The following is an 11,022-nucleotide window of genomic DNA, read 5'->3' on the forward strand; positions in this document are numbered from 1 at the left end:
AGATGCTACAAGGGCAACTTAGAGTATGAGTGCAACAACTATGCACGAGGACACAGTGTTGTCTTTGTTGTCTATTGAGCGCGTCAGCGTCTGATTATCTTTATCCCTAACGCGTTACATCAACGAAATCCCGTTTCGTCTATGTGGTCTCTGTCCACTGGCACCTTCTCCCCGTCCTCTTGTACTTACCTTTCTTCCGTCAATAATATCTTCACCTACCGAATATCAACCACTTACAGAAGGTCTACCACAAATCAATACATATATTGCTACACCATTTACGAACGGTAGCGCATACTTCCCCACTGCGAAGGCCAAACACGATGTAGGAATTACGAAGCAAGCCACTATGCAACTATCTGACCTAGGTTATACTGCACTCAGATACGCTGCACGAGAGATCATGAACTGCTTTATGATCGTGCGTCCATTCTGAATGGTCGGCCCATGCCGCACAATGTTGCATCAAAGACAGTGTTACGTCGCTGCGAAATGGCTGCTGTAACTTCGTAACGGAACTAAGTGCAAGATGTAAGGAATGCTCGGCAATGCGTGCCCCGTCGGGCCGCTTCTACACGGCGTACAGTTTTCTTGCGTCGCGACGTCAAATGATTGTAGTGCTATTGAGTATAGTAAAATAGCATCGATTTCTGTCGAGCGAGATGTTTGGATGTAAGAATGACCGTACGGCGAGAGTTCTCAGGAACGAGCTAACAAGGTGGAACGCGCCTTCCCGACAGGTGGCTGGCAGTAAGTAATCGAGTACATGGTTGGAGAGATCCGCTGACGTCCAATATACTCCGTAGCTCTTCACAACTTCTTGTGTGTCGCTTGCAGCTGAACATTATGTTCTCCGCGTCCTGTACACATGAGTTACACTTATACGTGTGTTTTCTTGTGATCCAGCATACTGCAGAAAGGCTCGGGATTTCAGTGCAGCAGGCTGACTAAAGCTTTTATTTTAAGCAATATTTGGGTAATCGCAATTGATGCGTTTCTCCACAGTCCTTTGGCCCACTCGGAACCTCATGAACAAGTGTGTATCAAGTACTCGGATGTGAACAACGCACTTCGTGAAGCCAAGGCAAGGCTAAGTACGTCTGTCATGGTTATAACGACTGACACACGTGAATCAACTACACTGTTCTGCTAATCTGCATGCTGACAATAGCGTCATGGTATCTCTTGCTAGTAAAACATCCTCTGTACGCGTATCTGCCTCCTCCCCGTAGGTGTCATGAATGTTACTTTCGACAGCTCTTTCACACACACACACGCGCATTAAGAGACGATGTTGAGATGGGGCCGTGCGGCAAGCTGAGCGCTGCCCCAGTGCCAATTGTAGACAAACATTACGGGTTGTTCCGTGTTCTTGCTATCCTTCTAAAATTATCCTGATAATTTCATTCTTAACTATCACATATTTTCATTTGTTCGTAGGTTACCAGCACCCATACGGAGCCAATGACCACCTACCTGAGCCGATGCACATTGCACCCACTGCTGAGCTTACGCTCATGGTCACCAAAATACTCGCTACTCAGTAAGTATGAAGCTTTGCAATCATGATCGACATGTTGTACATTCAATCTTCGTAACATTACAAACTGATATTTCCTTGAAGCCAATCGTTAAACTGAACTGAAAGTACACGAAAGATGCGTTCAGGGGCAAAAGCCATCACAATGTCATTTCCTCGAAGGTTCCGTATGTCACACGATGAGATCATGAATGGCCTTCCCTTGGTCGACACGTCCCGAACGGAGATCTGGGACATTTGTCCAGCCCACGTGAAGCCCATCCCTTGTACCGTTGAACGGTACCGCACCATGGACGGACGGTGCAACAACATCAAGAATCCTTCTTGGGGCGTCACCAACACGCCCTTTGTCAGATTTTTGCCGCCGGTGTACAATGATGGTGAGGAAAACCTTTGCCTTTACACATCAAGCTTCGTACGTGCATGCGTGCTGAAGCACACATGCAGCTTAGTTCATTGTTCAGAACACACAGAGCCAAAGGAGATCTGGGACATCCAGAAACATGAAGAAAGCAGCGCGGTGTCCTTGAAGATCACGTGGTACCCTCTAGAAACACCTGAAGAAGAACAGTCTCTGTCCGAAATCGTTGTCCGGTTCGCTGGATCTAGGTTTTCGACCTTTCGCTATAGAAACACGTCTTACAGGCGCGTCACTCATTATGCAATTTCAGTTGAACGTGCCGGCCTCAGTGAACGCCCACCTAAACAAAGAAACCTTCATCGCTTAAACGATGTGCCGTAGTCATTAAGAGTCCTCCAATCAGGACAGTGCTTTCGGTGGACAGTTATGGAGACAAGCCGCCATCAGCCGTATGGATAGCCACTGGTAGCCGCAGAAGGCCAGTTGGAAATCGTCTGCGGCAATTGGTTGGAGCAGACGAGATCCCGACTTTATATGCCGACGTGGCAAAAGAGGAAGACGAGATGTTAAGCAGATTTTCTTTATCCAGGTGGCGTTAGCGCAGTTTATGTTGGCAGCGTAGCTCAACAGTTTGTCGCTTGCAAAATCCAATCATTGGTGATACCAGCTATTCAAACCCTACTGGTCAACCCACTTTGTCGTCTCTCACGATCATCGTTGCCTCGCGACGTAAAGTCTCGTAGCTACGAATCATAATTTTCAGTTGGACACATTTGCTGCTTTCCTGGATTGATATTATGTTGTTTCTGTTTCTGTTTCTTTTCTTTTTTTTCTTATGTGTGTTGCGACACGTCCTTGCGGAAGTACGGTGCGTTTCCTTGCGCTCAATCCAATTTGCCGGTTGTCTAGTTGCAGTTGCACGGGGATAAAACGCAACCACGTAAGAGGATTAAAAACCGAGCGGAGAAACGCATGAATGCACTCAGCTACGGCAGCGACAGAAAACTAAAATTCAAAGTTGGTTTGTTGGTTGGTTAGTTGGCTTAACGAAACAAAAATATGGAACGAAGTGATTTGCTCGGCGTGCTTGAATTCTTCGTAATTCCCTGTCGGTGTGTTATCAGCAAACTATCTTCTGCGTTACACATTTTATCATTCGTCGCTTTCCCCAGAGCAGTGAAAGATCCGTTCATGTGTGTAACACCGCTGAAAGCAAAAATTGGCATTTCCCATAACATTTGCAAACGTCCGACTCCAATTATATGTGACAAGACACGTTCTCATGTTTCTGCTCCATTTCCGCGAATTTATCGACCGATCACAATTCTTCCGCGCTTCCATACGGCTGAGTCATTTAAGGCGTGCGCTCTTCCGAAATTGCACAAAGTGTGATTTCGAAATTAGGCACTTCCGGCAGTCGTTGCCGGTGACCTACCCCATCATCATCCAATGTATGTGTGTGTGTGTGTGCGCGCCGGTGACATCCCATAGCTGTCGTTCTTCGGACGCACGTAAGAAAACAGGTTAATGCACTTCCTTGCAGGTATCAATGAAAATAACATGATGCAAACGGCTGAAAAAGTCAGGCGGCGTAGTCAACCTTTGTGGTTCAATGTAGTCGAAAACCGTCCTGTTGGGAGTGTTGTGGAGCGTAAAGAAAATCATTCGTACGCCACTCTGTTGGTATTTAAAGAGCAGTAAAATAGTATTGCTTAATAGAGATATTGATTGTAGGTATCGAGGGCCCTCGTCGTGCTAAAGACGGCGCAGAACTGACCAGAGCCCGTGTGGTCAGCAATTTTGTTCATAAGGACCATGACAGGCCGAACCAGCAACTCTCCATTCTCGTCATGTCTTGGGGACAGTTCATAGACCACGACCTTACACTGGCAGCTCCACCAAGAGGTGAGTCAACTATACTATTGTTGCTCACCGTGAAAGTAGCCTTTACCAGAGCAGCAAAGAATTTAATATATTGCACGTCCTGTCATATTGCAAGACGAAAGAGACCTGGACTTCACGTGTTGTGGTATCCCCAAGAAGTACCAGCACCCTCTTTGCATGACCATCGAAGTGCCCGACAACGACCCGTTCTATGGCCAGTATGGAAGAACATGCATTGAGTTCAAAAGGTCACTGGCTGGACAACGACCTGGGTGTGCCTTGGGTATTGCTCCCCTTACTCTTTGGTCGATGTACCCGCTACATCCCCATCGTGCATTTCAATATTAAGATCGTGCGACTTATGTTGTGCTTGAACCTTGTAGGTCCTCGTACGCACATTAACATCCTGACACATTCCATCGATGCCAATTTTATCTATGGCTCGTCGGATGCACTTGCACGCAAGCTGCGGATGTTTCAAGGCGGTTGGTCTCATTTTGAGTTTAGCGTCGTCTAGACCGCTAAAGTCCAGTGAACGGCGTGAATTGTAGATTGGAACTGAATGATCTGCGCAGGACTGATGAGGGTGTGGGATCGTTTTCACGATGTTGGACTCAAGCCACTGCTGCCACCGGAATCCGAAAACCCAGAGAGGGACTGCATTGGACGACCAAGACATCTCTTCTGTTTCCTTGCAGGTTAGTACAAAAACTACACAAGACAAGACACACAAGGCGCCAAAAGGCGCCAAAGAAGACAAAGAAAGCCCCACGTAGTCACGTAATCAAACTTCGGATAAGACATCCTAAATGTGACTGCACTACAAAGTGAAGCTACAAAATGATGCTTTATCTTGTAGGCTACATATTCCGTGCGTATGAGGAGTGCTTGTGTGTTTTCTGTCGCTGTTGCTTGTTTCCATCGCCGTTTGCTCCCCATAATCAGGGAATGTGTTGTCTACAAATCCGATAAACCATCTTGCTTACTGCCTCCTACACCTGTCTTCAACACTTTCTCTCTGCGATCCTTATCTCCTTCTCCTCGTGTGGCATGCGGTCTGTAAGCATGACTACACCTACATATCCGAACCAATTACTGTGCGTGCCAGGATGCCTCTTCGACCCAGCAGAGCAGGTTGTCCATGACTTCTACAAGAGACGCACAATATGATGTCATGTCATAGTAAACGTGCAATATTCTTTGGATGATAACGAAGATCGATTCCTTGTTCGTTCTGTTATCCAGGCGATGAACGAGTAAACGAACAAATTCACCTGACTGTGCTGCACACCTTCTACGTTCGAGACCACAATCGAATCGCTGTGGAGCTATCGAGGCTGAATCCACACTGGGACGACGAAAGACTCTACCAGGAGACTCGACACATCATCGCAGCCACAGTGCAGCACATCACTTACAACGAATTCCTACCGATGACTGTCGGGGACGAACTTATGCATCGCTATAACCTCACACTGCTGAAAGAGGTGTGTGTTTCTACTTCACATAACGTGTGCGAAGAAAAAAAAAGAGAAAGAAAAGAAAGAACCGCATTTATTATCCGAAAGGCGACAGTTGACAAAAAGCGGTGGCGGGATTCGGACCCATATCTCTCTGATTGCCGGGCAGGTGTCTCCTATCATTACACTAAGCCCATGAGAGATTTGTGGGCTCTAATTCCGCTACCGGAGCTGACTGACCTATCGTACTGCCATCATCCAGATCATTTCTTGGGCGTTGCTGAGGGTTAAATGTTATTTGCTTAAATTGTTCGTCCAAGTAAGTCTGTGCAATTCACATTGCGTTCATTGTATCGTGCAGACAGACAGAATACATGATGGAATTATTAAGCTGTAAATCAAAATGAGGAAATGGGGGAACAATTGCACGTCTTAATGTGAAAAGGCCTTGCCATCTTACGTGAGTGCATTACGTGACGTGACGTTTCGAGAAGGGTGGCCCGCCTGCCAGAAAGAACGGTGATGTGCTTCAAACTGAAAAAAAAAAGAAAAAAAAAGGAAAAGGAAACCATACACATAAACGTACAAAAACGCAGTCGACTTCGATCCTTATTGTGAATGACCTTATTATTTCATTCCCCGCATCAACACCAGCAATGGGGTAGAGTAACTCCCCAGTCATCATCCCGTAATAAAGTTGTTGTCTTCCGCGTTGGAAAGGGCAGTGTTTCGAACTGGTGTTTGCAGCTTTCGGTAGAAGCCGGCAACGGAATTTTTCGATATCTGTTTGAAAATTGTTGGAAATAAAAAAGATGATTGCAGAAAACAACCACAAAGTACTTGCGCGTTTCCGTTAGTGACCTGACAGCAACCATGTTGGTAATGTTGATATTTCTGGCGTTATTTCACAGCAGGTTGCATGCGCAGGTCGCGTAGCAAGTAGTAAATATACAGCATAGCACTACATTCTTCTGGACCTATCATAACCCCGCTAACACTGCTCTGTCCTGGTTTTGCGATATTTTCAGTACTGAAAGCATAAAGAATAGTTCTCATTCAGTGCAGTGCGTATTCTTATCCTCTTTTATTCAACAGGGATATTGGAACGGCTACGACGCCAACGTCAACATGGCACTGTCCAACTCCTTCCAGGCAGCAGCGTTCAGATTCGGCCATACGTTTATCCAAGGCAGAGTACGAAGATACAATAAGTTCCATGAGTTCGTAGGTATATCCCACCAGATGCTTCTGGGCTACGAGTATCACCTAAAAATACGTCAGCACGCAGTCAGAGCTTCATCTAGGCTTTGATACTGCAGTTTAAATGTATAAAACCTTCAGACAATTTCTTAATCATCTCTCACTTATAGGCGAGGATATGCTGAGAAATCTACTTCGACAACCGTTTATTGTCTACGAGCCTGGAAAACTGGATGAGTTGGTCGGCGGCCTGATTAATACTCCAGCGCAAACATACGACCCATTCGTTACAGAAGAAGTAAGTCGAGTTGAGCGAGTTTGAGTTTGAATGTATAAAAAAAAAGTGATTCCCACCGCCAGCATCATTCTTCAGTTCCGTAATTGAAATGTCTGTTCTATAGGCACGCAGGAGATAGGCACTCAAGCTAACGAACACGACCAAAAGTGATTGTGATCCCTCATGAGGCCCTGAAGCAATATTAATTTGGAACCCCGCTCTTTTTCTTTTTTTTTATGTCACGCATACTGCTCAAAACTCATTTGATATGAACGAGTTCATATCAAATGAGCATACATGTTACATGTTCAAATGAGCGTGTTACATAGCAAAATTCGGCAATTTATACCTCAAAGTACGTTCGCTTGTAAGGGTGGTCAACACGGATGAATTTCTATAATGACTGGCTGCAATTCTGCCACCTCACATTTCCGAGAAAACATCTAATTAGTAAGTTAATATTAATTGATTTTAGCCTGTAGTCACGAACGCTTTACGGGAATTTCTCCATTCATGATCATTAACTTACCTGTTGTTATTGTTTCCAGCAAGACGTCCGCCTGGGCGCATAACTCGCCTGCACAAATGAAATCTTTTATATTCGGCGAAATCTAAATTTAGCACCCTCTCGTGCTAAACTGCATACCAAATCGCATACCATTGCAGAGCGAAACTACTTGCATTTGCCCCCAGTGTCTGGGGGGCCGCATCAGCTTCATCTGATTATAAAAGCGATAAAACCCCAGTGCAGGGGACACGGACAGACGAAACACAGACGGGGTTTTATCGCTGTTAGAATGTACCACCAAACAGCCCGGTTTTTATCGCTTTTTCATCTTAATAACCAACTAATCATTCCAAAAACCGCGCTGCACGTTCTATATCTGTTCCCACTGCATCCCATCTGCACACTGTTCACACTGCTGTTAGAAAGTGCTTTCGTTTATGTCTTTTACAAGTTCTTCTTCAATTCATCTATCGAACAAAATCAACCCCTTTAGTTCTCGTACGTCTCGCTTCCACTACTCGATTTTTCCGCACACCACTGCTGATTGGAATGGCCTCCCCCCAGTCACTCGTTTCGCAACCGGAGATTATTACATATCGTAACCAGTTATGTAGTATCCTCCAGCTATGATGATTGCGTTTTATGTGCTTTGTTTGTCATTCAGTTGTAATGCTTGTGTTTTACAAACATTTGTTGTCCATGTATGATGAATGTGCTTATGCATTCCTGTGGGCATTTGAGGAAAGGTCATAAATAAATAATTTCGCACCGTGTGTCACACTGATATTAATGGCAACGAATAACATGACATCACGTGACGTGTCGTTGAAAAAAAGATGCGGCAAGGGATGGGTGGCAAACTTCCCAATTAGCCAATGATATGCAGAGAAGTACACACTAAAGTGACACGCCTTGTACGTCTTACCACCGACACTATAGGATAATCTCCGACAAATAAGAGATAAGCACGCGGCTTCGGATAAGTGACATATCACACCATCGTCTGTGTTGTTGTACTAGCACGTTCAATATCTGCACATGGCCGCTTGACTTGCCCCTGTAGAAATTACAGAGGTGACGAACTCTACAGCTCATTCATCCTATATCCCATCCGAATGTGTACATGTGTAATTGGCCTACACCTCTCTAAGTACAGATGGGGTGGTATACCGCTTACCTTTTTTGGCTTGCAAAGGACAGTGTCTGGGATAACGACGAGCTATAGCAGACACGTAGCCTTACATATTTGATCTTATGTTTGTCTCTTGTTTTCTGCCCAAGGTAACGAACCACCTATTCCAAAACATCGACGAACCATTCGGAAAAGACCTGATCGCCACAAACATCCAGAGAGCAAGAGAGCATGGAGTTCCTGGCTACAACGCCTATCGGGAATGGTGCGGCCTTCCGAGAGCACACACATTTGCGGATTTCGAACCATGGCTCAACAACGGCACAGCCTTTAAATATTCGCAAGTTTATAAGTGAGTGCTTTTTCGGAACCATCATGCGCGCAAGGACTCGCGCACTCGTGCATAGGAAGACGAGGGAACCTCAAATGACCTACGACCTTATTCTGGCTCCGCCCTGAGGGATTTTTCGAGCCTAGCGAACCCTAAGGGCCCTATCACGTGACTCGAACGTGCAGGAAGTGCTGCGAAGGCTAGAGAGAATGAGCCCTAAGCGCACTAGGCTCCAGGGATCCATCAGGGTGAAGGAAGAATACGGCAGCTAGACAACAACAATGCTTTATTTTACTGATGGTGATTGGCGTTCTCCCAGCCTAGTCGCAATGTGTATTCCCAGCGCCCTTGTATGTTCACGCAACGACGTAACATGATTTTTGCAGACATCCAGACGATGTGGACTTATGGAGCGGTGGAATATCTGAGCGAGTGCTACCAGGCGCCATGATTGGACCGACCTTTGCATGTATCATTGCAAGGCAGTTCTCAAACCTAAGAAGGGGCGACCGATTTTGGTACGAAAATTCTGGCATGCCGTCTTCTTTTACTCCAGGTACGTAGACATTGACAATATAGTTATATTCTTTCACTACTTCTACACCGCATAAACCTTTCGGTGCGACTCATAAGTATTTATATTCCTGGGGCCGTTTAAATCATACGTGTGACGTGCCTTCCCACCGCACCTCAATAAAAAAAAATCTTTCTATTCAGAACAACTTCAAGAGATTCGGAAGTCAACTCAGGCCAAGATCATCTGCATGAATGGCGATGATGTCCCAACTATTCAGCTTTGGGTGATGAGGCTACCACATCCTATCTAGTATGACATATTTCTCAACGTCCTGATCCAATTAAACGTTTACGTGGAATAAAAGCACGCTAATTAGCGACTTCTCTTACTTTTCAGCAACCCGCGTTACCGTTGCGAAGATATTCCATCCATTAACCTGCGGTATTGGCAAGAAGATCCTGTTCACGGCGGCTATCTCTTCAAGAAGTGAAATGGGCTCACTCTCCCCTAAGAAACTCAGTCAATTTTAAGCTCTATGTTGGAACCCGCAATGTTCAGTGTGACGCGTGTTTCCAGATATGCTCACCAGGGACATGTTTGGAATCGTTTTAGCCAGCATGTGATCAGTACAAGCGATTGCGAACAGACCGAATGCCACGCAATGGTGCCTTTGAGCTCCTTTTTCACGGTAATGTTGTTTGACTGAGATGCTTTTCTATCGACAAAATAAGAAAAAATGGGAACACAGGTAGGAGGAGTGAACGTTTGTGCCAGATTGCCGTTGTGTCGTTCGTGTTTGGTTTTGTTTATTTTGTCCTTGTAGTGTTCAAGTTGAACCCATGGTGCTTCCAGAATTTGTTTTTAAATACAAATAAGTTTACAAGTAGCTTGTACAGTCAGAGACAAGTGGGAGCTGAGTGAAAGGTCTCTTTTCCACCTTTAACTATTTTTTATTTTACTAACAATATTCTCCATCTAGTACACTATCACATCTTTGAGATTACCGATTAACTTAAAGGCTAGCACACTAACTCTGGGAATTGAGTCTCATAATACTTCTAACTACTCCTAACTACTCCATTACTTTGTACTGAACTCACTTTAACTGGTACTTGGACTTTTTTTTATCTTCTATGGTACGTGTGTTTGAGAAATGAGCAGATGACTTTGAGAAGCCGCTTTTAAGACGTTTTTGTACAGTGCTCTTTCACTTCCTTTTTCTCCTTTTTCTAGGCACGTGGTGTCAAACACTGTATTTTAGAGAGTGTTAAGTTAAAAAGCGAGAATGCGTGACCGTGACAACAGCGCAGCGCACGTGTTACGTAAGGGAACTGTAGATTCGTTACGACTACTAGAACGCAACTAACGTCTTTGCGCTTCTTCGGTTTTGTACCTGGTAATAATTTAATTATTGCGTTGCCTGATCGAACCTACGTGTCTGTAATGTGTACCTTTAGGGACCAAGGACACAGAGACCGCAGTGGGTTTAATGTTATTGTTGGTGGTCGTGCTAGTGTTGTTACTACATACCTATTGTAATTATAATACGAAACGCGTTACATTTTGATTCATTTGCCATATATTTATTGAATTAGTTGAATTGCAGTACATGTCGTAATATGATGCAGTTGGAAAAGATGTGAACATTTGTTGTGCCTGTCTTAATAAAAAACGTACAAGCAGGTGTGAACATCCTGGCAGCATTTTAGAAATTATAAAATAATAGGAAACAACTTGATAAGCATGCCAGTAAACAAGCATAGGTTGTTTCCGGAACGGTCGTTCAGTGCACGTTTTTGCGCGAGATGATAT

The 11,022-nt window shown here is 44.8% G+C and overlaps 1 protein-coding gene across 1 annotated transcript; it reads left to right on the forward strand.

The window, feature by feature from the left end:
- Positions 1-1,025: 1,025 nt before the first annotated feature.
- On the forward strand, positions 1,026-10,509 carry LOC135393792 (chorion peroxidase-like). Its single transcript, XM_064624064.1, has 14 exons — positions 1,026-1,094; positions 1,441-1,543; positions 1,703-1,920; positions 3,636-3,806; positions 3,901-4,068; positions 4,169-4,270; positions 4,361-4,483; positions 5,031-5,272; positions 6,341-6,473; positions 6,616-6,743; positions 8,512-8,714; positions 9,080-9,249; positions 9,411-9,519; positions 9,607-10,509. The coding sequence occupies exons 2-14, from the start codon at positions 1,485-1,487 to the stop codon at positions 9,698-9,700; spliced, it is 1,920 nt and encodes a 639-aa protein (XP_064480134.1). The 5' UTR covers positions 1,026-1,094; positions 1,441-1,484; the 3' UTR covers positions 9,701-10,509.
- The last annotated feature ends 513 nt before the right edge of the window (positions 10,510-11,022 follow it).

This window comes from Ornithodoros turicata, chromosome 5, assembly GCF_037126465.1.
Source record: "Ornithodoros turicata isolate Travis chromosome 5, ASM3712646v1, whole genome shotgun sequence".
NCBI classification, from domain to species: domain Eukaryota; kingdom Metazoa; phylum Arthropoda; class Arachnida; order Ixodida; family Argasidae; genus Ornithodoros; species Ornithodoros turicata.

Coding starts and splice junctions, on each gene's coding strand:
- LOC135393792 (XM_064624064.1), top strand. CDS start 1,485: ATGCACATTGCACCCACTGCTGAGCTTACGCTCATGGTCACCAAAATA. Junction 8,715..9,079: donor AAATATTCGCAAGTTTATAA/GTGAGTGCTTTT, acceptor TGATTTTTGCAG/ACATCCAGACGATGTGGACT. Junction 9,520..9,606: donor AGGCTACCACATCCTATCTA/GTATGACATATT, acceptor CTTACTTTTCAG/CAACCCGCGTTACCGTTGCG.